Genomic DNA, 26,718 nt, shown 5'->3' with positions numbered 1-26,718 from the left:
ACATATTTTATTAAATATAATAACTTTATTCTTATATTAGCATAGGTATTTTATTATATACTTCTATCAAACACTTCTGAACTGTTTGCATTACACCAGCACATTTGTTTCCTTACACATGTCCTCTTCTATCAGAGAAGGAGGGCAGATTTAGTTTTGGCCACCATTGAATCCCTGGCACATGGTAGGTGGCTCCACATAATTTGTTGACAGAACAAACAAATTTTCAGAAAGAGGGACAGAACTGAGTATATTAAGTGAACTGCTTTTATGACATTTCCTAGTATGGAGAAGTAACACTTTAAAAAAGCAGGTAGTAACTAAATCTTTGGGCCTGAAAAAGACAAAAAGGGCAACTGAGTTATGGAATTAATATCTGATGAGAAATACCTCCCTTCCCACCTAAAATTAGCCTTATACACTTAGGTAAATAATGTATAGTCAAAAAATGAAAACAAAAACCAAACTTCAGATTCTTTTTTTTTTCGTTTGCTTTTTAGGGCTGCAACCTTGGCATATGTTCCCAGGCTAGGGGTCTTATCGGAGCTGTAGCCACTGGCCTACGCCACAGCCACAGACACGCAGGATCCGAGGCTACACTACACTACAGCTACACCGATGGGATCATATCAGAGCTGTAGCCACTGGCCTACGCCACAGCCACAGCCACAAAGGATCTGAGGCAACCTACACTACAGCTCACGGCAACACCGGATCCTTAACCCACTGAGTGAGGCCAGGGATCAAACCTTTGTCCTCTTGGATGCTAGTCAGATTCGTTAACCACTGCATCATGACGGGAACTCCAAACTTCACATTCTTAATTTATTTGGGAAAAATAACTAGCTCTCTCCTGATTTTCCTTCAAAGTGTTTCCTTCCCACAACTCCTACATTCCTGAAACTAGAGAGACACAGGCTCCTCTTTTGGGTGACCACTATCTAGTAATATAGATTCACTTTAATCTTTTTGGTTTTTAATTTTAAATTATAGTTGATTCATAATGTTCCATCAATTTCTGCTGTATAAATCTTCTGAAAGATGGCATGATGACCTGTTTTCTAGGATTTCTGCTGAGTACGATCCCTAGATGGATTTTCTTCTGAATCGTAACAGATAGGCATACACTAATCTCATTCTCTCTCTCTCTCTCTCTCTCTCTCTCTCTCTCTCTGACACACACACAAACACACACAAATAAATTCTCAAAAACCTCACCTGTGGATTTTCCAGTATTCGTTTAACACCATCAACAAGGTGAGAGAGAAACTTGGCCCTCTCTGCATTGTTGAACAAGGATCTTCTAACTGAGGCAATCTGTACTAAGCAGGATAATACCTAAAGCAGGGCACCACCCAAACACAAATGATTAAAAAGATAGTACAGCTCTTTTCATTACCCTTTCCCCTGCTACAAATATTCTTTACGTATGACACTAATTCTGTTCTTTCAAACCCTGCTACTGTTATTATGATGTAAAAAAGATTAAGGAGGGTTGTAACTTAGGATATCTGAAACAGCTAAAAGAAAAATAAAAGAGCATTAGCTCCAGGTTGATCATAACAACTAGTTAACTGTGCCCTGAAGAAAACAGGCTTTATAATGAAGATATTTCCCCCCTTCCCCACTGTGCTAGATATTTATATCCTGCTTCCCCCTTCAGATCTATTTTCTGCCCATCTTCACTCTGATGTTCCCTAGGAACCTAACCTCTGTTGACTAACAGCCACGATCCCTTGCCTTCTTGCCTCCTGTTGGCTCTGCCCACTGGAAAATACCAGCAGGAGACCAAGCGCAGGGGTACCCCCGGCAGAGCCATGGCTGGCAGCTTCTCTATCTCGTTGGATAGCCCTCCCTAAAGCCATAGCTGTGCCTCCCTCTAGGGTGTCCCTCCCTTGTTCCCTGAGCTCCCCATGACTGCCAGCCCCAAGGGGTGTATGTCACCACCCCTTGTTGGAGTCCATTCATTTTGCCTACCCCTTTGCAAATCATCCTTTCATTGATACCCCTCTTGAGTGTGCTACCTTTTCCTGAGGTAAACTTAATGATGCAAACAACACAAATTCATTTTTCTGCTAAAGTGATGGTCTACATTAATTTGGAAAAGTACTACAATGACCAGGAAAGTAGTCTACTCCAGAAACACCATGCAGAGCATCCATTTATTTCACTGCATTTTCTTTGTTTTTTAAATTTTTAAAAATTTTTGCTTTTAGGGCCCATAGGTGTGGCATATGGAAATTCCCGGCTAGGGGTTGAATTGGAGCTGCAGCTGCCAGCCTACACCACAGCCACAGCATAATATGTTTTGTACAACAGTATTTTACACCAAAATCTGAAATACCAGATCAATGTCTTTTAGGACCTGAATGAATGTTGAGATTTAAGGAGGTTAATTATTGCTTTAAGGAGAAATGCAGCATTCCTGAGAGCTTTCAAAAGCTATTCCAGATAAAAAAGTATGCAAATTTGCCTTCCCAATGTAGCTTCCATTTATCACTTATGTAACATATGCCTGAGGAATTTTCAGAAATTTTCTTAGTTTTGACAGACTTCAACTAGATCATATAGGGTGAATTCCCCACACTGTAGCTTGTGGTAATCTGAGATAGAGAATAAAGTCAGATACAAGAGGAGACCAAAAGAGCTTGACATCTGCAGCAATTTGTCATTAGATAGGAACAATTTAAAAGGAACTAAGACTCACTGTGAGTACCTTTAGGCAACAAGCTTTACCTCAAAAAACTAGATAACCTACCCTCGTATTTCTTTTTTCTGGCGGGGGTGGGGGTTTTAAGGCCACACCCGTGGCATATGGAGGTTCCCAGGCCTGGGGTTGAATCAAAGCTGCAGCTGCTAGCCTACATCACAGCCACAGCAAGTTACAATCTGAGATGCATCTGTGATCTTCACCACAGGTCACGGCAATGCCAGATCCCTAACCCACTGAGTGAGGCCAGGGACCAAACCAGCATCCTCATGAATACTGGTCGGATTCGTTTCCACTGCACCACAACAGAAACTCCTCTTCTATGATTTTGTGCAACAAAATGAATATAAGACTCATTCACCATTGCTACCGTCTAGAAATAGAAACTGTAGTCCTGACTTACCAGAGGTGAAAATGAAGGAGGGATGGAATGATACAGGTCAAAAAACAGCTGCAGAGTTGAAGAATCTAAGAATGCTGGAAAGACAAAAGAGCACTTTACTGAGTATGTCTGCACCACGCAACTGGCATATCTCAGTGCTGTGCATTCATCAAGGAGCGTTATCTTCCTACTTTCTTATCTTTTTTTTTTCTCTTTTTGCCATTTCTTGGGCCCCTCCCTTGGCATATGGAGGTTCCCAGGCTAGGGGTCTAATTGGAGCTGTAGCTTCCAGCCTACTCCAGAGCCACAGCAACAGCAACGTGGGATCTGATCAGCGTCTGCGACCTACACCACAGCTCACGGCAACGCCGGATTGTCAACCCACTGAGCAAGGCCAGGGATCGAACCAGCAACCTCATGGTTCCTAGTAGGATTCGTTAACCACTGCGCCATGACGGGAACTCCCCTACTTTCTTATCTTATAGAATGTTTATTTCCTTTGAAGTGATAAGCTAATATGGGCTTTTTACTTTCCTTTTTTTTTAATTAGAAAAGCACTAGTTTTTAGCTCCAACAAACATTTGCATTCTTCTGATTCTCAAACAATTTAAGGCAATCAGGACTCTTTTCACAGTAAGAATTTTTATCCTTAGGAACACAAAAGCAAGTACAAGTTTCTTTTATTTGATTTTGTTTTTTTAAAGCTAGAAATTCCCTCAAATGAGTAAGATATCAGAGGTCTCTAGGTGATCAATGCAAGGTCAAACTCACATTTGTCAGAAGCCCAGAGTTCTACCCATAAGGGGATCTGTAAGATTCCTCCCAGTTTCTCCCTGACTTTGTAAAGACCCATAGCGACATTCTAAGTTTTCTCTAAGGGCAACCAAGGGAATTGCTAGAGGTTCCTTGGACCGCCTGCAGATGCCAAGTAGAGTGGAGCAACGGTCTGGTCTGCTTCAGACGGTGCCACCGCATTACCTGATCTCCAGCTGGTGGGAATCTGTACCGTGCACAGGTCATCCGAGGACTCATCAGTAGAAGTGCCGATGAAATCAAAGTTTAGGCAGTTATGAGTGAGTTTAAGCAGTTGCATCAGCAAGCCATGCTGACTTTCATCATTCAAGTTCAGATTCTTTCCTGAAGCCTGTAAAAAATGACCACATAATGAACGCCAACCACTCCTCTCTTCCAAGCTTGCTACTGGACTCACAGGAAAGCTGCTCAGCCAGAAAAGGAAGACGATATTTCAACATAGTCAAGAGATGATTCTCTCCTGAAAGACGCTGCACTTCCACCATCTTAATGTCATGATGAAAATCCTAGCTCCTTTTTTACTATTAAAACATTTCTACTATAAAAACAGGAAGCTGGTATTTAAAGAAATGCCCCTTTGACACTTACTCTTCACACACTGTCGACATTGTGGCCATATATGGTTACTTCATTTGCATGGAGATCCTTTTTTAACTTTTTAAAGGGCTGCACCAGTGGCACATGGAGGTTTCCAGGTTAGGGGTTGAATCAGAGCTACAGCTGCCAGCCTACACCACAGCCACAGCCACACTGTATTGGAGCTACATCTGAGACCTACACCACGGCTCACAGCAAGGCTGGATCCTGACCCACTGAGCGAGGCCAGGGATAGAACCCACATCCCCACGGATACGGATCAGATTCATTTCCACTGCGCCACAATGGGAACTCCTGGAGACCCTTGTTGTTTCTAGACAGGGACAGGACTAAACTCTGGAGGGAGTTCTAGTATACCCTGCCCTATCTTCCTTCCTCTTTTTAACATTACTATTTCCAGCATCAACAAAAATTTTTCAAACTAAAATTAAAACAAAATCACCACTGAATTGTACTTATTCATCAGCAGTATCTCTGCCTATAGCTCAATGGTAGTCTAGAGCTATGGTGTCTATCAAAGTCAAATTTATACCAGCGGTGACCTCAGTGACTGGCTGGTTAATTGTTTTTGATAGAATCACAGAATTCAATCCTGTTTTCTCAAAAGCTTTTTCCCTCTAGGGGGTACAACAGCTTTTGCGAGGCAGCTTGCCAAAACTGAGGACTTTTGGGGAATTCTGAAGTAAAACTACATAGCTGAGGGAAAAGATGGACATCATTAACCAGGACAAAAGAAAAATCCAAACTTGCTTCTAACACTAAAATTGAGACATATTGGAAAATGAGAACAAGAACAAGAAAACAACAATTAAAAAACCCCAAATGAACAAAAAGCCAGAGGCTAATTCCATTTGCCTTTCTATAGGGACAAAGCATCCAAACATTCTTATAAATGTGTCAAACTCACTGGTTAACATGTCTCAGTTCAGGTCTATCCATAAATGAATCAAAACACCAACTTTCTATTTTAAAACAGGCAATTTCCTTATGCTATAGTGTCTCCTCCTTCAGGTTATGAAATCTAAACGGATGTTAAAAACTCAAAATCTACTTATCCTTACAGATGTTGCTTGTTTATTTGCTGCCTGTAACTCAGCAGGGGACAGGGAAGCCGGCCTAGTTTTAGTACACTAACAATGCAGTCTCAGCCTGCTTTCAGAGCACTGAGAATCCAAACACCGTAAAACTAAGATGCTTTTACTCCATATAGGAAGATTTTATGTGAATATAAAAAAAGTCAACAACAAAAATCTCAAACTTTGTTCCTTTAAGACAAGAGCATGAGCTAAGTGTTCACTTACTGCTCTTTACGTAGGGGAACAGAAGTGAAATGGGGAAATCTCAATTCTTTCTCTTTGTCTGGCAAGTTTCTTCAACATCTTGGACAGAGGTATTACTTGGTGATGAGGATTAAGGAGGTGGTGCGTAACTTCTCATGGGGGTCAGTGAAGAGCTGACAGCTAACAGGTCCCCACTTATTCTCATCCTTTCACAAGGAACTTGGAGGGAGAACCCAACTTACAATCTCACCTGTTTTAGTAAATTGCAGGAAAGTGTGAAGATATCAAATAATGATGAATCTCGGAAAGAAGAGGCTATTTTTCTGTGCTTGGTTAAAGGATGGGTGGTGTCTGCCTGTGCAGAAAAAGAAACCAGTGCAAGTTTTAGAATTAATTGCAAAGAAAAATTTTTTTCATGTAGAATGCAAATAAACAAGATTTTCAATAAAACTAACACAAATACCAAAATACATTTTATTTATTTATTTATTTATTTTAGTCTTTTTGTCTTTTAGGGCCTCACACACGGCATACAGAGGTTCCAGGCTAGGGGTTCAATCAGAGCTATAGTTGCCAGCCAATGGCAGAACCACAGCAACTCAGGATCTGAGCCGCGTCTGCGACCTACACCACAGCTCACGGCAACGCCAGATCCTTAACCCACTGAGTGAGGCCAGGGGCCAAACCCGCTTCCTCACGATAGGAACTCTCCCAAAATAGATGTTAAAAATTTATATTATATAATAATATTTAGTGAGAGAATGCAAGTGATAATAAGTTGCAAACAGCTAGCCAGGATATCATGTTTTTTCAATACACAGAGGGAAGACAGAAGGAGGGGTGAGTACTTCCACCGGCAAGTTTTAATTTTCCCTGCACTTAGGAAGGTAAAATGGAACGAATTGTTGGAAAACATTGCTAATAATTACTATCATGTTGTACTGTGGCTTAGTCTCAAAACCAGACAGTAGCAAGGCCGCAGTTTTGGAAAACAACCCAGTCAGAGCTGAAGTTACCACCAATCTTCTACCAAAACAGTCATTAACTAAATGGCAACGGCCGGTAATACTCTCTTCCTTCTCTAACCTATTTCGACATGTACTCCATGCTACAGAAGTGAGCACGTCAACTGAGTGGTGGTGACTGAAAGCTTAAATCTCTTCTACACACTGGTCAATTCAACCAGGAGGGAGTTCATTTGGCTTTCGGTGCAGTAACAAAAAATGCAGCAAGGTTTCTGATAGACAACTAAGTTATGGGACCCATCCCACCACCACCCTGCTGATTTTATTTCCTAAGTTCAAATAGAAATTGGTAACAGAAACATGCTTTCTTTCTTTTTTTTTTTTTGCTTTTTAGGGCTGCATATGGAGGTTCCCAGGCCAGGGGTCAAATTGGAGCTGTAGATGGCAGCCTACGCCAGAACCACAGCAATGCGGGATCCAAGCCGTGTCTGCAACCTACACCACAGCTCACAGCAACGCTGGATCCTTAACCCACTGATCGAGGCCAGGGATTGAACCTGCAACCTCATGGTTCCTAGTCGGATTTGTTTCTGCTGAGCCACGACGGGAACTCCAGAAACATGCTTTCTGATTTGAATCTGATAGGCCAACACAAAACAATGGAAAATTAAGTTATACAGAGGTTCAAAATATTCTGATTTTAGCTTCAGTGTCACTGTGTTATCATAAATATCTTAGATAATAAAGTAATACTAGATTATATACCAGATGCTATATATAATCCGTTATGCTGATCATAATACAGAGACTAATTACATCTTAAATATGTCGGACACATTTCTACTATTCCTTAAGACTATTCCTTAAGACAAATAAAATTTTGAAAAGATTTTAAAAAATACCAATATTGATGGATTCTGTAGAGCCAAGTTTCAAAGAGGAGAGTATTAACTCCGTAATTTCTGTATTTAGTTAATTTGTGCTCTCCTACTACAAAGGTAATAGTGGTTAAATAATAAATTAGTTATTAAGTGCATAGGCTCTGGGATAAGACTGCGTGGGTTTGAATTCATATACTGTTGTCTGGTAACTGTGATATTGCAGGCAAATTATTTCACCTTTATCTGCCTCAGTTTCCTTGACTAGAAAATGGAATAACCACAGTTCCTACCTCACAGGACTATTGTGAGGCTAAAATTAGTTAATCTAAGTAAAATGCTTAGAATGGTGCCTGTCATACAGAAATATCTCAAAACTGTAGGCTATTATTATTCTGATAATTACCAACCACAATGGGGACTGCATGTGACAGAACAAAATATAGACTCCAGACTTTAAAAGGCTATAAGCTAATGCATTTAAGATAGTATCAAGTCATGGTTAAAAATTTTCAGAGTTAATAAAAATGTCTGCATAAATATGAGCCATAGCAACAGTGATGCCATGTAATTAATAGCTGACAACTGAAGGGCGAGGTGTTACAATTAGTGTTAATAGTGGCCTGTTTAATAATCATAACATTTTAGCTGGATACAAAAGTAAACGACTAAAAAATAATAGCCAGAGCAAAAGAAAGCCACTGGTGTTTCCTCTGTAGTAATCTGTGACATCAATTTTTGGTTTAAAAAACTATTTGGTATTTAGCAGAATATTACATGCATTCTGAAAAGATTATCAACAAAATCTTTAATAATGGCACACAGGAATTGATTTCTAAATGATTATAAAAACACATTAAATTACAATAAGAAAGAAGGGGTGGTTCCTGTTGTGGCTCAGCAGTTAACGAACCCGATTAGCATCCATGAGGACGCAGGTTCAATCCCTGGCCTCGCTCAGTGGGTTAAGGATCCGGCATTACCGTGGGCTGTGATGCAGGTCGCAGATGCGGCTCGGATCCCATGTTGCTGTGGCCGTGGCGTAGGCCGGTGGCTTCAGCTCCGATTCGACCCCTAGCCTGGGAACCTACATATGTCTTGGGTGCGGCCCTAAAATAGACAAAAAGAAAAAAAGGAAAAAAGGGGGAGAGAAGGGGCACATCAATGATGCTGGTTTCATGTCGCCTTACTCTTCCATCAACAAAGTTACCTGTTTCATTAAAGTTCTGACTTAGGACCACTGCTCTCATTGCTAACAATGAACATTAATACCACTGAGGAAAGCTGAGATGAGAGGATAAAATATTCTGAAGACAGGAGTGGATCAGGACAAAAAGAGTGAGGTAGACTGCACTTACAGAGGAAAAATCAATGGAACTATTTTGTCTCAAAAGTGCATTAATGACTTACCGCAGAAGCACACAACTGCCAAAAAAGATCATCCCACACACAGCAGAAAACACCAATACTAAGAAAAAATATGGCACTTACTTCAATGAGGAAGGCTGTAGCACTTACTTGATTAATTTCATTGGTTAGCTGAGATAAAATTGTGACGCCAATGATGCAGTATTCAACACTATCCTGGTTCAAACAAAACAAAGCAAAACAAAACATAAGGCAAAAAGAGTTGGCCTGTGCAGCTTGATTTCAGCATTCAGAATGTAAGTTATACTTTTGAAATAACAGAGTCCTGTGTTGCTATTAAAACCGCCTAGGAATTCCCGTCGTGGCTCAGTGGTTAACGAATCCGACTAGGAACCATGAGGTTGCGGGTTCGGTCCCTGCCCTTGATCAGTGGGTTAAGGATCCGGCGTTGCCATGAGCTGTTAGGTCGCAGATGCGGCTCGGATCCTGCGTTGCTGTGGCTCTGGCATAGGCTGGTGGCTACAGCTCTGATTAGACCCCTAGCCTGGGAACTTCCATATGCCGCAGGAGCGGCCCTAGAAAAGGCAAAAAAAAAAAAAAAAAAAAAAAAAAAAAAAAAAAAAAAAGGCAAAACAAAACCAAAAAACAAAAAAACCTGCCTAAGCAAGGTAGCAAGAAATCATAGTTTAAAATTGTTGCTTTGCAGGATATAAAACCTAACTGCTGTCAAAGAAGACTCCTAAAGCTGACTTCATCAAAATTGAGACCTTTTGTACTTTAAAAAATACCCGCAAGTTAGAGTTCAAGGTTGCGGTTCAGTGGTAACAAAACTGACTAGCATCCATGAGGATTCGGGATTGATCCCTGGCCTCACTCAGTGGGTTAAGGATCTGGTGTTGCTGTGAGCTGAAGTATAGGTCACAGACGCAGCTCAGATCCCACCTTGCTGTGGCTGTGGTGTAGGCTGGTGGATATAGCTGATTTGACCCCTAGCCTGGGAACTTGCATATGCTGCAGGTAAGGCCCTAAAAAGACCAAATAAATAAATAAATAAAACCAAAACCCAAAACCCCCATAAGCATTATACCATACATATTGCAGAAAGAGAAACTGGCAAATCACATTTAAGATAAGGGACAAATGAACATGTAACATAATTTACAGAGAGACTGTATACAAGAAAAAGGCAGAGAATCTGATAAATGCACCAAAGACATAAATAGAAAGTTCACACAAAAACAAGAAGTAAATTAGCATATGAAAATTTGTTCCATCTCATTCATAACTCAAATGCTAGGATACTAATTTTTTTAAACTATGAAATTGGAAAAATACACACATCCCCCTGACTGAATAATTCAAAGGCTAAGAGGAGTTCCCATTGTGGCTCAGTGGGTTAAGAACCTGACGCAGTTGTCATGAGGATGCTATAAGCCTTACTCAGTGGGTTTAGGGTCCACTGTTGCCTTGGCTGTGGTGTAGGCCTGCAGCTACAGCTCCAATTCGACACCTAGCCTGGGAACTTCCACACACTGCAGGCACAACCCTAAAAAGAAAAACAAAACAAAACAACCCCCCCACATGCAAAAAACCAAAAGCTAGGAATTTACCTCACAGACACATTTAACTCAAAGTAGGACAAGATGTATACACACAGACACAGACAAGGATATTCATTGTGGTATTTAGCTAACAGTCAAAATATAGAAACTAACTACATTCCACCTATAAGAGTTAAACTGGAATAGTATGTAAGCATTAGAAAGAATGAAGTAGGGTTTGTGCTGACCTGTAAAGCCAAGACATGTTAAGAATTTGGTACATAAGAGAATAAAATGTACCAAATAATTCCACATATTAAAATGTAAGTAAACATATATTGCTTCATCTATTTTTATTCCATTAAGTGTATACATCATACCTGTAAAAACCTTGTGACATCTGTGATTGCATTTCTGAAGACATAGTCATCCTTCTGACAGTCAAACCAGCCCAGTTTTGTGATTCTGGCATATAACTGAATAAGGGCTTGTGTCACAAAAGTAGCCAACTTTGGCCGAGTGGCAAGGTAGTTGAGCACATAGTTCCCTATAAAACAGAAATAATCTACATCATGGAAGGTTCTGCCGCAGAACGGTGTACATCTCTAAAGGTGCGACATGTCCAAGAAGTGGTAAAGTTGAACTATTTACCTTATACTCCCTTAAATCTTCATACTACTGAGAAATGGGACTTTCAATTTAAGATCTGTAGGCTTTCCAACTCAGCATTTTATACTTGTCACAATGAAGAATCTGAAGTAAGGCAGCCTTGAATCTACCCCCAGATAGTTAAATAACATGGTCTGCAGAGAACTCAAAATCCTTAACAGTGTTCCTCTGAGTTATTAGTGACAGTAAAGATTGAAGGAAAGAAACCTTCTGACAACAAAAGGGATGACTCAGGCTTTACCTAGAAGCAATTATACCTCTTTACAAGTCCCAAATCTGGATAGAAACCGGATTCTAGATATTTTGTATGCTTAGCAATTTCAGAACATTATCAAACAAGCAACCTAAGTTTAATGATTACTAGCACACCCCTAAACAAACTAATTTCTCTATGAGAGAAAAGACAACTCTCTACTTACGAATATCTATTCGTTGTTCCAATGGTAGAGGGTTATTTGTGCGCGATACAAGCTTTGTAAGGCATGTAGCTGCCAGTAACTGGGAGTAAGATGACTGTGAAAAGAGGGGGGGAAAGGGATTCAATTTCATTGAGTTACTCAGTCATTAAGTTTTGAACTTGGTGATATGTGCTCAGATTCAAGCAAAATTAATCGGTTTTGTTATATTTGATCCTCTGGATTTTAAAGGGTCTATCACACCAAAGAACAATGAACCCCATGTAGCATCTATGCTCATTTAGCTGATTTCAATCATGAACAAGGGGCAGGTAAAGTGAATGCCTGATCAACCTGAATCTAACACAGGGATCTGTATCACTTTGAGGGGTAAGAAATTAGAGGGGGTCTTTTCAGAAAGATATTAAGGTCTTTAGAAGAAAAAGCTTTCATTTAACCCAAGAAATCGTCTCCCTCCAATAGCCTTGTTATAACGATGTTTCAAAAAGTTTCACCTCATCATATTCTTATAGTATGGCATTAGAAAGAGGGGGGAAAAAAAAAGAAAGTATTAGAAGGAACCACAACATTATGCTGTATAGTTAATCTCCAAATTGCATCTTCTCATCAGCACAATTATCAATCAGCTATAGCTTTGGGGAATATATGTGCTAGTTTTAAAGTAAATTCCTAACAGTTATTTATGAGAAAGAAAAATTATGCCCACAGCAATGGAATAGCATTATCATATTCTCAGTGTGAATTTAAAATTTAATGAATTTTCCTTATGGAGAATCAGAGTATTCTGTCTGACAGAAGGAGCCATGTGCAAATTCCTCCATGTGGCTATACTATATAATATCATATAACAGGGACAGACTCTGAATCATCAAAATATTACTATTATTTTTTCTTTTTGCTGTACTCACGGCACATGAAGTTCCCAGGGTGAAAGATCAAACCCTCAAGTCACAGCAGTGATAACACCAGATCTTCAACCTGCTGTGCCTCAAGGGAACCCCATCATCCGAATAATTTAATCAGGAGTTACTGTTGTGGCTCAACAGTTAATGAACCTGACTAGTATCCATGAGGTCACAGGTTCGATCCCTGGCCTTGCTCAGTGGGTTAATGACCTGGTGTTGCTGTGAACTGTGGCGTAGGTCACAGACGCAGCTCAGATCCCATTTGCTGTGGCTGTGGCTATGGCTGTGGCCAGTGACTTCAGCTCCGCTTGGACCCCTAGCCTGGGAACCTCCATATGCCTCAGGTGTGGCCTTAAAAAGACAAAATAATAATAAAAACAACAATAGTGATAATTTAATCAAGGGCCAGACATAATTTTCCATGAAACTAAAATTCCTTAAGACACTAGGCTATCCATAGGCATTACCTAATGCCATCAGTTATAAAAATAACTTAAGCTTATAGAAAAAAAAAATCTATGAAAGTGACTTTGATATATGATTTTTATTCAGCACCCCTGAACATGGTGTTTAGAACACAGTGATTAGAGTGGGAGTATCAAATCACTAATAATGCCAAGAGGCTACTACAACTATAGAAATAGTGCATAAAACTACACACTATATATAACATGTAACTGGTTTCTGCACATAATTCCAATAAATCTCCTAAATCACTAAGAAGTCAACAGAGATTAAAAATGGAAGAATCCACTATAACCGTTTCTAGTACTATGCCAACCCTGTTTTATTCCAGTCTGTTGACTGTCAACATGAGAAACTGGAGTTAACAGTGTCAGGGATGATGCCATGGGGTTCTAGCAGGAGTCAAATGGAAGCTAGCTGTGTATATCCCACAGTACAAATATAAGTTGATCAATCCTAGAATCAAGTGACTGAAAAGAAAATACAAAATATAGGAGATCCCATTGTGGCTCAGTGGGTTAAGAAACCTTCTGTGAGGAGGTGAATACAGTGTTGCCGTGAGCTGTGGTGTAGGTCACCAGTGCGGCTCGGATTCAGTATTCTGTGGCTGTGGCGTAGGATGGGAGCTGCAGCCCGATTTGACCCCTAGCCTAGGAACTTTCATATGTCACAGGTGCAGCCATAAAAAAGAAGAGGAAGAAGAAAAAAAAAAAAAAAAACAAAAAACAAACCTACATGTGGAACAGAATGGATTATGACACAATCTCTAACTGTGACTCTGTAACCTTTAGACACTTGCAAAGAGCTAGCTCCCTCGGCTACTAAAGGATGTTGTTTAGCCAACTGTAATTTGTTCTATTTACTGCATAGACTCTCTAATACTACCATTACAAATTAAAAAATGAAGTCATCTGGAATTGCACGCTCTCAACAAATTCACTGCTTTCACTCTCTTCACACTTCCTTCCCGTCTCCAGTAAAGTGCTGCCGGTCTAAACAGGTTCTAACTCTCTTGATGCCCCTTAAGGACACACTGGCTGGATTCCTACCCTTCCTAAAACCTCCATTTTGCCCAAATATATTAACTTAATCAAATCGCTGCTCACTGAAAAGGATTACTTTGATCACTGCATGCCATTTTTACCCTGGAAGAGGTGCTAATTCCATTCTAAACTATAACTTCCTATAATTTTCACTGTCAAGATCATTCTTGCCCTTTACTTTTAAGACATTAAGAAGCAGCTGTGGTACAGGGGAGGACAAACTTAGAAGACGAAGTATCATATAAGGCAACACGGACTTCATGGATAAGAAAGGTCATTTATATATAGCCGTGTCTTCTTTGTAGTGGTACTTAAGTGTAAAAAACAGTAAAGGAGTTCCAGAAATTTGATTCAAGATGAAAAATCACAGGACAAAAATAAACACTCAATGAGATTTTTCTGATGTGGCTGTAAAGCCTTTCCCCCCCAACCTGGTAGGTATGATGCACTTTAAAAGTGAAATTAAGAAGGCAGAGGTATGGAGGAAAACTGAGGAACAGAAGTTATGTCAATCCACCTCTAAACTTAGAACCAGAACGTATTTTCCTGAACCTTACACCCTTGAGGATTTTTCAAATCTTACGTACACTTCCTCTTTCGAGGAGTAGCTGGCACTTGCTCAGGCAATCAGGGCTGTTGGTGAATTCAACCAAGGCTTTCTCTGCCTGGAGTCGAGTGGTTGTATCTGTAGTTTCATACAACTGTTTGCACAGATTCTCTAGTTGGGCCAGGCTCTGGAAAAGATCAGTCAAAAAAGAAATCAGTCTAGCCTACTATATATATACAAAGTACTGTGCTTAAAATTACTGCATAAAGATAAATAATAATGAAAGAAGAGAGATTTGCTTCTTGACTTGGAGGAGAATCTGGGTGACCTTTACCTAATAATAACCATTTACAGCTCTCTTTATTTGATGCTTTAGAGATGCATCAAAATGATAACATGCCTGAAGTATCTATATACTTTTTTCAGTCATCCCCTTAAAGATCAATCACAAATGATACACTTTTCTCTGCAAATACCCATCCTAAGCTCTTCCAAAAGGCCTTCAAATAAAAATTCAGAATTTACTTGTTCTGCCATCAATCTCAAAATTATAAATACGAGAGTCATCGCCATAAAATTAAGCACATAAACACACAATATAAACATCACACAGACCTTTATAGGTTTAAATATTCTCCCTTTGCTAGTAGTTACCAGCTTACAATTATGTGTTCGCACAAAGATGGCCAATCTCTATGAGAAAGCTTCAAAACGCAAGTACGCACCTTCCTCCCCGGATCCCTCATGTCTAAAGCTCAGCAGACTCTCTTCTGCTATACTTTAAACTCTTGCTTTGGTTCTAAATTTAAAAGGCAAGGTCAAAATAAATTCAACCCTAGCATGTGCTCAGACAGAGATAAGAGATGGGGAACGCCTCCAAACAAACCCTTCTCACCAAATCTTGAACCAGTTCCAGGGAGGCAGGAAGGGGATGGGCGTGTGCTTCAGTCAAAACCCCAAAGGGATGCAAATCTACTTCCACTTAATGGGGTGGCATTTAAAAGCAGAGGAAAGGAATGAGTAACTGTTGCCTTTCACTGACTGGAGAGGAGGGCAAACATCTGTTAGTTTTTAAAGGAGCAGTTTGGATTTCTAAGAAGAAATTCTGAGCCTATTTCCTACAGTAGCAAGCAAGATCTGGCTTAAATAGTTTGAGGGATCCTATTACTAGAAACAACAGTCTGGACAAGAACAAAAAATAATAATTAGACAAACCAACCTATATAGCCTAAAATGTATTATACAGCCAGTCTGCCCAAGGCTTTTCATTATCACTTTATTTCATTATGCTGTGACTTTATAAATCACAGCTTTTCCACTAAGCAGGAAAGCCCTTAGGCCAGGATACATTATTTTACTCATTTTGATTAATAAATTTCGAACACTAACCTAAAGGCAACAAGAAAGACAAATATTGACACTCTAAGATCAGTCCCACTTCAGAGAGCTCACCAAAGAACAAACCAACCCACCTCCGCTCCAAAACAAAACCAAAAAACCATCCTTCAAAATATCTTGGGACTCTGATTAGGCTCATGTTCAATCTGTTCCCCTCTGACTTCCAGGGGTCCTACTTAACACCTTCTTCAATTAAAAAGCATGGAGAAAACTGTACTTGCAAAGCCCTCTCTCAAGGAATGAAAGTTCTAGAAGCAAGATTTGATTTTTTTCATATAGCTTACAAACACAAGGAATAGAGGATAAGGCTAATTAATTACATATAGTCCATAAAATACATATGAAAGTCGGTGTCATGACTGACGGCACTGGCCTTAACACCCTACTGATAAATAAATCAGTTTAATTATAAATCCCCACATTCCCAAGCAAGGGATTAAATCTTCACAAGGTTTTGTTTCAACCCAGCAGGCTGTTTACCCCCTTCCTATGAAATGATTAACTTAAAAGGGAACAAATTTAAAAAAAAAAAAGGTAACACAGAGGAGAGCGATAGAAAGACACCCTAACTAAAACTAAAAGACAGCTGTAAAATCTGGTCTATCAGGCAGCTGCAGCAGCAGCCTCATAACCTCCACAGTTAGCGAGCTATGAGCTTTCCAATACCTTTGACAATCCTTAAATAGGCTGCTTAAGGTATAATGACTCTCCTTAAAGTCTGATCAATCAGTTCCCGGCAGTTCCCCCAGTGCAACTCTTGTTTACGTCTATTACAGCAAGTTGGGATGACAATGGCTAAGCATCTGTCACTGTGAGTTCCTTACTGATCAAAACCTACATGCAGGTTACAGCGGCCTTTTGGCTGTTTGTTTTGATTTGCTTTAATTTAGCAGACAACATCATACCGCGGGGTAAGTCAGGAAACGAGATGGTTTAAAAAACAAAAAAGTAATCTGATCATAGTTTGAAGAACTATAGCTCTATTTCTTGGTTTCCAGAAGAACAAAATGGAAACAATTTCATTTTCCCAAACAATTAGCAGAAACATCTACAAAGCACAGGGTTAATAGTCATTTTATTTGGGTTGCCCATACTACCCATGGAAGGAGAGGGAATGAGACACTTACTCTCTTGGATCCTAATGTTTTGAAAGCAAACCTAATAGATTATTTTGTTGTGAGCCACACGGGAAGTCCTCTAATAGATTATTTTGAATCACCTTTTTGGGAGAACCCAGAATAAAACGAGCTATCCTACAATTAACTGATTAGCTATTAAAACTAGTTATTTCCCATTTAGCAGCAAACACAGCGCCCCATTCCCCCCACCTTGGCATATTCCCTTCTCCTACTCAACTGGTTCTTATTAAGGACATCTATTACACTATGCCAGTCCAGTCACAGAAAAGCCTCCAGAGAAGAATGACTATTTTCTATTCCTGAGACTGCCAAACCCATAATCCACAGAGAAACTTCCATCTGGTCTCATTGGAACGTAAAAGGATGTTTGGGTGAAATACTGCACAAAACTGGAAGGCAATCTTCTACTAGCAAAGCTACTTTAGCCCGAGATATTCAAGACAGTCAAACTCCCAAACCTAAACCATACCATTATCACCAACAACAGTTACAATAAAGGTATTTTAAAAAAATGTATTTCCTTTAATATGAAAGGTTATTTTATACAGTCTTTTAAACCTGGATAGAGAAAAATGTAGCTCAATTATTCTCATTTTAGTATAAAGTGCAACCAGTTGAGACTACAGATCTCAGAATTTAATGATTTATCTGAAGAGCTACCTGTAGGTTACAGGAAAATGAAGATTCTGTTTGTGCATTAGATGCTGTACTAATCCACAAAGCAGAATACCTTGGAATTTATTTCAACTTGTAATATATTGCTTTTTTAAAAAGCCTAACTGTATATACTTTTTAATTAGCCTCTGCTTAAAAACAAAAAACAAACCAAAAAACCCTCTTGGAGATTTCCAATCAGAAACCAGGATACTCGCTCTTAGGAAGGATTTGATGACATCCCCAGTAATGCTGAGCAGTGAGCTAGAAAACAAGCATAACTCTTAGATGACTGGTCAGATCTGTAGGCTCTCTACAAAGCACATCCTTGGTCTGAGTCAGCTGCCCAAACCACCTGAATGACTAGAAGCATCACCCTACTGCAAAGTGCGAAGTACAGGCTCAATCCAGAGACGTTCTCATGAAGACTATATAGTTAGAATGACCACATTTGGTAGCTGAGTTTTCATGATTAGAATGCCTGAAATATAAAAAGCCACTTTCAACCTGTTCATAAGCTCCATTAATTTAGATCTTCCTTAGTTGGAATTTTTCTATCTATTAGGAAAACACTGTGCTGGGTAAATTAAAAGATGCAGACTGAACCTGCCTCAAAATGAAAGATTTTAAAGGTATAAAAGTAAGGCTAAAAAAATTAATACTAACTACATTTTAATTTTTATGTATTCAATAAGACATTCTATTGTCAATGAGTATACAGTTATCATACATATTTTTAACATCTAAAAATTCAAGAATTACTGTTAGTATAAAAAAGCAAGTGCCAAAACAGTACAGAACAGTGTATGGTGATATACATTAGCAAATTCATAGAAGAAAATCTGGATGAAGACATACCAACAATTACCTCTGGAAGGTGAGACTATGGGAGACTTTTAATTTCCGTTACTTATTTCCACAGCTTCTGAATTTCTGACCACAACCAGATACTACTTGTAAACAGGGGAAAAAACCCCAACAACTGTACAGATAAACTTTTTTTTGGTCTCTTTTTTTAGGGCTGTACGGCAGGCATGTGCAAGTTCCAGTCTAGGGGTTGAATCGGAACGATAGCTGCCGGCCTACACCACAGCCACGCAGGATCTGAGCCACGTGTGCTACCTACACCACAGCTTACGGCAACGCCAGATTCTTAACCCACTGAGTGAAGGCCAGGGATCGAACCTGCGTCCTCACGGATACTAGTCCTGTTTGTTACCAATGAGCCATGATGGGAACTCTGATAAAAGAAAAATTTAAGCTACCTTCTTTTTCTAAATTAATTCCTCTAAATAGGAACATGTTACTAATTAATAGCTGATCCCGTTTCCAATCAGAATTCATAAAGCAAATTCACAAAACCAAAAAGGCAAAGCTACTCCCAAGACTGAAGTTTTAAAAAGTGTATCTGTTTGGGAGTTCCTGTTGTTGCACAGTGGAAACAAATTAGACTAGGATCCATGAGGATGCGGGTTCGATCTTTGGCCTTGCTCAGTGGGTTAAAGATCTGGTGTTACTGTGAGCTGTGGTGTAGGTCACAGACACAGCTTGTATCTGGTGTTGCTGTGGCTGTGGTGTAGGCCAGCAGCTACAGCTCAGACTGGACCCCCTAGCCTGGGAAGCTCCATATGCTGTGGGTGCAAAAAAAAAAAAAAAGCAAAAAACAAACAAAAAAAGGCAAAAAAAAAAGCAGAACAAAAACAAAAACAAAACCAAACATAAAAAAAAAGCACGTCTGTTTATTACTACTTCTATTTTGTTGTTTCTTACCAATAATAGATATTTACAGTTTAAATGGGCTGAAAAGAACATTCTATGCTAGGTTTCCTCTTGTTTATAAGAACTAGAAGGCAATCTTGTGGATCAAAGCCATTTTGGTTTTATATACGTATCAGCAGATCTATTATTAAGTGCGGTGGAGTTAATTGGGGGCAGGAGGGAGAAAGTAGCTAGTTCTTTGAATGAAATGTTTTTATATGCAAATTGTCTATTTTTGAAAATTTCAAAGTTTAAAAGCCAGTGCAAAAGAATTAAATCTGTACTTTACAAGAGAAAATCCAAAGGACTAATGGCAAGTGAGAGGTCCCCAATCTCAGTGTCATCAGGAAACATAAATCCAAACCACAACGAGATACCCATTGGAATGACTAAAATGACAAAGCGAAGGTCCAACACTGGTTAGGATGCTGAAACTGACAAATGTTGCTAGCAGAGTCTCAACTGGTGCAAACTCATTTTAAAACTGGCAGGATCGATTAAAGCTAAACATATGAATATACCTTACAACCCAGCTATTCCATACCCAACAGAGATACATGCTAATAAGTTCACCAAAACACTTGCACAAGAATGTTCATGGCAGCACTAAAAGTAATAGTTCCCTAATGTGAAAGCCAAATGTTCGTAGCAGTAGTATGGATACATATTTCATTCCTTAACCTGGGTGCTGATTACAAAGGCACACTCATTTGAGAAAACCCATTGAGTTGTACATTTATAACGCGTATTCTTCTGTATGTATGTTATACTTCAATAAGAAGCTTTAACAAAAGACGGATTGAGTAATTCCCTTGTGACACAGTGCGTTAAGGATCCGGAGTTGACACTGCTGTGGCACAGGTTCGATTCCTGGACCGGGAACTTCCACATGCTGCGGGCTGAGGCAAAAAAAAAGGGGGCGGGGGGAGAAAAGACAAAAAGAATGAATCACACAGTTCTCCCGAAATTCTTCAGTTATTTACACTCTTCTATTACTTTCAGATACTAATGGAAAAGAAGTTCATCAATAACTAACAAGCACACATTAGATTGAGAATGCTTTAGTTTTACTTCAATTCCTGCTTTTAGAATGGAAACTCCATTATTTGCTCAGGAAATAAATAAGATTTTTGGATGCATGTGGAGACATTCTATTTCTGAGAGTACTGAGAAGGTGAGTAAAGCTTTTTGGTTGCAGATGCTGTGTAATGTCCACTGCCATAAAACAAGATAAAATACATATTTCCAGTAGGTGATAATGCAGCGCCAGAGCCTTGCATGCATTAGATAAGGGCAGCAAGTCTGCTAACATATGAGTCTGCAAAATTCTACACTGAACTTCAAAGTATGAATCAATCCTAACTTGTAATAAACACGTATGATGTTTGCACACAGCCAGAACACATATAAACAAATTATTTCATGAGGTAAACAGCCAGACTCACTGTGCCCGGCTTATTGACTTATACATTTAACTCAAGAGTTTTCACTTAACTTGTCGCTACAAAGTGGTTTTGGTTCCTTCTTATAGTCACTGACAGTGCAGAGGAATGAAAGCTGCAGTGTAAGCAGAATCCTCCTGAGTATGGGTTTCAAAGTGGTAGCCTCAAACTGGACCACAGACATTTTTGGTTTTTATCTTACAGTGTAGCTTTCAAGTTGGACGCAGCTGCCATGATAATATCTGGTTTTTTAGCCTTCCATGAAAAATTGGAAGATATAATTACACTAGACCGGCATTTTCAAGTGTCAACTAATCAAAGGACAGTAGTGTCTCGTGGGGGCAGGCTATTAGGTTCACTACAGTTCCTAAGAGCCTGGCCCCTGCAGGACAACTGAGTTTTCTCCACCTGCTTTAATGTCATTTTGTCTCATGTCAGTGGTTTACTCCCAGATGTCAGAGTTAAAAAGTAGTAAACATATAGCATAACAATAGACTCTGACCTGACTTTGGGTGCTAATTCTGCCAAATTTGACTAAAACAATCTTTTGAGTACAAGCAGCTACACAAAACTTAGAAAAAGGAATCAGGAGTTCCCGTCATGGCTCAGTGGTTAACGAATCTGACTAGGAACCATGAGGTTGTGGGTTTGATCCCTGGCCTCACTCAGTGGGTTAAGGATCTGGCATTGCTGTGAGCTGAGGTGTAGGTCGCAGACTCGGCTCGGATCACATATTGCTGTGGCTGTGGCGTCAGCCAGTGGCTACAGCTCCGATTAAACCCCGAGCCTGGGAACCTCCATATGCCGCTGGTGTGGCCCTAGAAAAGACCAAAAAAAAAAAAAAAAAGAAAAAGGAGTCAGATTGAGAGTTAAGCAATTTGGATATTGGTCTTGGTAACAGTGTAATTTTGGGCCAGTTTTATTTCCTGGAGCTTCAGTTTTCTCAAGTGTAAAATAAGTGGATTTTACTATATTATTTAACAAAGATAATCCTAGTTCTAAAGTTTGATGCTTTTAATTATAAGTAAATCAGATTTAAAAATAAGCAAATATTAACATTAAAAAGATCACTAAAATAAAAGGGCAAATTTTTTAAAAGAGAGAACTATAGACACACACAAAAACCCAGGTTAACTTTTCCAACTCACAAACATCTGCTGATCCAGCAGCAGGACCACGAGTCTTTTGGAGCTGGAGGTTCAGTGTGATGTAGTAAAGACATCAGATGTCAAGCAAATCCCCACTCCCCTACTTACTAGCTGCAAGAGTGTGAATAAGTTACTCAAATCTTTCAAACTAGTTTTCATCTCTTTTAAGTTGAAATGTCTATTTCAAAAGATGGTAAAAGTCAATGAGGTAACTATGTAAATGGTTAATTACTGAGTTTATCACTTGCTATTAATGGAGTACATTGGCTACAAAAAAAAACTGGAGAACAACAGCTTTTTTAAACATATGCATAAATGCACAGAAAATGTGCAGTTTTTCTTACAGTGGTTTATAAATGCCTGTTCCTGCAGGGCTAGGGGGCAGGATATACAATTGAGCCTCATTGTTCCTGGGTCCCCTATTTGCAAATTTACTTACTTGTTAAAATTTATTTGTAACGCCAAAATAAAAACTTGCAGCGATTTTGCAGTCATTTCTGGACATGCACAGAATGGTGAACATTTTGAGTGGCCTGACACACAGGTTCCTAGCTGAGGTTGAACAAGATAAGGATGCCATGTGCTCTTGCTTCAGCTCTCACACTGTAAACAAGTATCATTTCTGCAGTTTATTGAATGCCATGTTTTTAGCAGTTATGTGCTTTTTGTTGCTGATTTTACTATTTAAAATGGCCCCATAGCATAATGCTGAAGTGCTGTCTAATGTTCCTAAGCTTAAGAAGGCTGTGTGAAAAAAACATGTGTTAGATAAAGCTTCACTCAGGTGTGTTAAGAACATGCCTTTAAATAGAAATACAAACAGAACAAGGTTACAGGTTGGCTGATTGGTGAAAATGTGACCAGAGGTCGGCAGGAACCTAATCCTATTTATCCTACAGGAGAAATGGCTCAGTGTTCGCTAACTCAGTGTTCTCAGAGACTTTAAAGAACAATCTACCATAAAGAATGAGGATCAGTTGTATTTCTACCCATTTCCAGTACCGGGTGGGTATTCAGCACATATTTCCCCGTAGCAACAGAACTATATTGCCATTCTTGAAAGGATTTCTTCAAAGAGGGGTGTTTATTAACTTACATAACTGTAACACTCAAATTCTTGCACAGTGGACTCAAATGTCTGTTTAAATGGCCATTTGTACTAATTATTTATGTACTGTGACTTCAGTAAATGAACTAATATACACACTGTCCTGTCCAGAAAGAACAAGCGCATGCCTCAGTGTCTGGCACACAATAGGAGTTTTATAAAAATGTCTTGCATAAGTGGATGTCTAATTCTTAAAAAGCTTCTAAAGGATTCTGGGTTAAAAGGCAGACTGACCACATATCTAAATCTTGTTCTTTCCCCAAACCCAATTAAAACAACACTAAAGGGATTTTTTAAAAAAATCATAATCCCACAAGAATTATGACAGAAGACAAGGGTAGGGGACAAGAGCTGCAAAATTGTAGAATGCAGAAAAATCAGCAGACACTGGCTTAACTGACTCAACAAAGCCAAATGTCTCACCAGCCAGAAATGATTTACACTTTTTTACTTATTTTGTGTCTTTGAAGGGCCACACCTGAGGCACATGCAGGTTCCCAGGCTAGGGGTTGAATCAGAGCTGCCGGCATATACCACAGCCACACCAACGCTGGATCCAAGCCGTGTCTGCAACCTACACCACAGCTCATTGCAATGCTGGATCCTTAACCCACTGATCGAGGCCAGGGATCAAACCTGCAACCTCATGGATGCTAATCAGATTTGTTTCCGCTAAGCCACAATGGGGAACTCCAATTTACAGTCTTGAAAGCCAACCTGATTTACACTCCATGCTCAGATGTTAAGGCAAAGTGGGGTGGCCAAAGCAAGGAGGAACAGGTAAAAGTATATTTGAGAAGACAGATTCCCTTGCTCCATGCCTCTGAATGACCCCCTCCTCTCTCCTGGGAGTCACCACGCCAGTCCAAACACTGCTCTGAGGGTAAGGGCCCCAGAGAGCTAACAGGCCAGCTGAGTGGCTACACTTACAGCAAATGCTGCTGAGCCTTCCCTCGCTGGGCACCTTCTACCCAGAAATGCCAGCGTCCTGACTGCACTCTCTCCGCAGGAGTTTAGAAGATTCCCCCTGAGAATCACAAAGGAAATCCCTGAGATACACAGATATGGGAGTTACCCAACAAATGGCACAGCTGGACTCCTGAACTGTGGTGCCTCAAGCATGGGAGCCTCACCTCACACTTAGAGCTAACCATCAGCTCTGCTATCTCTCAATTGATTATTTCTCAAGGAAATATTCAAGGATTACCAGAACTCTGAAGAAAACCCTTTAACATTGAAGATAGTTGTTAAAAAGCTGGAAATTAATTATAGTTTCGGCTCTCCCAGAAATGGAATCTTAAACTAGTCAATCAGGAATTGCCTGATTAGCACCAGTGAGGCAATCTGCCTGACAGACCCTTGCCATCCCCTAAAGCAAACTGCAGTAACTAAGCTACTTTCTTGCTTGGTATGACTTTCTTGTTCCCGCTCCCTTCCCACCTGAAGTCTTTCATTGTGTACAGCATCTCAGAGCACCTTTCTATCTGCTAGACTGGATGTTGCCTGATTGGAATTGATTTTTGCTCAAATAACGCTTAAAATTTTTAATATGCCTCAGTTTATCTTTTAACAATCACAATCCAAACAGACACACAAAGAGCAACCTGGAACAAACAGAAACTGTACAAGGGGAAGGAAAGTTGAAAAAAGAAAAAAAAAAAGAAAAAAAAAAAAAAGCGGTAAAGGGTGGGGGGATAATATTATTAAGCTCACCAAAGAGATTAAGAAAAATATATTGCAACTGTGGAGTAAGAACAGGATGCTCTAAAAAAGAAACATTCAAGGAACATTAAAAAAGAGACTTTAGAAATTAAAAATATGATAGCAGAGACAAAATAATCTATCAGAGGGGTGGAAAATAAAGTCTCCCAGAAACTAGAGCAAAAGGACTGAGATGGGAAATAAGAGAGCAAAGATAAAATCAGAGGCCTGGTTCTAGAGGTCCAATGTGTAATTAACAGGAGTTCCAGAGAGAGAGAACAGAGAATAAAGGAGAGGAAATTATCAACAAAATAATTCAAGAAAAATTCCCAGAGCTGAAGAACATCAGTTGCTGCAAGAAAAAGGTGTCTACCAAAGCCAAGCATAATAAACAAAATTCAAACCATACCTAAGGTACATCACTGTGAAACCTGAAAAACCTGAGGACAAAACAAAAAAACAAGATTCTCTAAGTTGCTCAGGGAGTAGGGAGGTGGGAACAAAACCCCAAAACAACACCCAAGCCTGGTAACACATAAATGATCAGGAATCAGATGGCTGTGGGGATCTCCAAAGCAACACTGGTGATAAGACAAGAACAGTGTCTACAAGATTCTTAAGGGAAATGATCAACACAGAATGCTATATCCAGGTAAACGAGTAATCAAGGGCCAGGGTGGAACAAAGCTATTTTAGGCAAGCAAGGCCTCGAGAATTTATCACCCATGCCACTATTTAAGAAAGTGCTTCACTTCAAGATATGAGTAATTCCATAAAAAGGTTAAGCATAAACTGCAGGAAATGGGAATCCAACACAGGAGAGTGGCATCAAGGAAATTCTGGAAAGATGGTGAGGGGAGATCCTGGGATGACAACTGTGGGCTAGCGCAGGAGGGCAAGTTGTTACCAAGATCCTTGCTGCCATCAAGGACAGAACTCTCATGCAAACAAGGGTTCACCTAAATCCATGCTAAAGTTTAGTTCACAGAAGAGCCCTTAACTGATAATGTAATCCCTCTCCATTAAACTTTGGAAAGTTTTTCGACAGAGCTGTGTAATCATTTTAAACTAACATTCCAAGGACAAAGGCAGTTGTGCAACATAGAAGATAGCTTTGAAATTAATACTGCATGATATGGTTACTTACAGTATTTGAAAGCTTTAGGGGAGTTCCCGTTGTGGCTCAGTGGGACCCCTCACTGCTGTGGCTGTGGCGTAGGTCATACGTCGGCAGCTACAGCTCTGATTCAACCCCTAGCCTGGGAACCTCCATATGCGGTTCCTAAATAGTCAAAAGACCAAAAACAAAAAAAAACAAACAAAAAAAAAAAACAAAAAAACACAAAACAAAACAAGAAACCTTTAGGCATAAAAAATTTGCACACTAAGATTTATCAATGGAGTTCCAATAAGGAAAAAAGTACACTTGGTTTTTGCCACCTTCACTTCCTTAAAAAAGATTGTTTCAAATGCCTTTTATGGAACTTGATTCTGCCTTACCAACAGTGTTAAGACCAAAACAATGTATGCTGCTATGACAATGGCTGAGTAAGCGAGGAGATTATGAACCAAGCAGATCATCTTAGGAAAGGAAGCCCACACCAGCCATTTAGGAACCCAAATTTGTAGTCTGAAAATCACACTGGTAAATAAAATTTTCTGCTACATTATCATCTCCCTAAAACCTCATTTTTAAAAGCAGGTTTACGCAGGGAGAAAGATCCTAAAATAGTTCAATACTCTTATTAAGAGTGTTAAACCACATCTCTAACAACTTAAAATTGGAATGAT

The 26,718-nt window shown here is 39.6% G+C and overlaps 1 protein-coding gene across 10 annotated transcripts in view; it reads right to left on the bottom strand.

Moving 5' to 3' along the window:
• The window catches only part of XPO7 (exportin 7), a 92,264-nt gene that overhangs the window by 25,357 nt on the left and 40,189 nt on the right, over positions 1 to 26,718 (bottom strand). For 2 of the 10 annotated variants that reach the window (XM_013990257.3, XM_084997579.1), the window contains exons 1-9: positions 15,305 to 15,374; positions 14,620 to 14,766; positions 11,623 to 11,716; positions 10,915 to 11,081; positions 9,117 to 9,209; positions 6,033 to 6,137; positions 4,071 to 4,236; positions 3,114 to 3,187; positions 1,219 to 1,338 (exon numbers count right to left, since the gene is read on the bottom strand). In XM_013990257.3, the coding sequence (XP_013845711.1) occupies positions 1,219 to 1,338; positions 3,114 to 3,187; positions 4,071 to 4,236; positions 6,033 to 6,137; positions 9,117 to 9,209; positions 10,915 to 11,081; positions 11,623 to 11,716; positions 14,620 to 14,766; positions 15,305 to 15,325 (987 nt within the window). In that variant the 5' untranslated portion in view covers positions 15,326 to 15,374. Of the gene's footprint in view, positions 1 to 1,218; positions 1,339 to 3,113; positions 3,188 to 4,070; positions 4,237 to 6,032; positions 6,329 to 8,716; positions 9,210 to 10,914; positions 11,082 to 11,622; positions 11,717 to 14,619; positions 14,767 to 15,194; positions 15,375 to 26,718 lie in introns of those variants that run through there. The other 8 variants (XM_013990258.3, XM_084997580.1, XM_021073572.2 and 5 more) reach the window with 6 other exon arrangements.

This window comes from Sus scrofa, chromosome 14, assembly GCF_054392235.1.
Source record: "Sus scrofa isolate SSC_HxYL_T2T_F1_AM1 chromosome 14, Sscrofa_HxYL_maternal_Yorkshire_Landrace_v2.0, whole genome shotgun sequence".
Lineage (NCBI taxonomy): Eukaryota > Metazoa > Chordata > Mammalia > Artiodactyla > Suidae > Sus > Sus scrofa.
The sequence above is the reverse complement of the archived record's forward strand: the minus strand, read 5'-3'. Positions and strand labels throughout refer to the sequence as shown.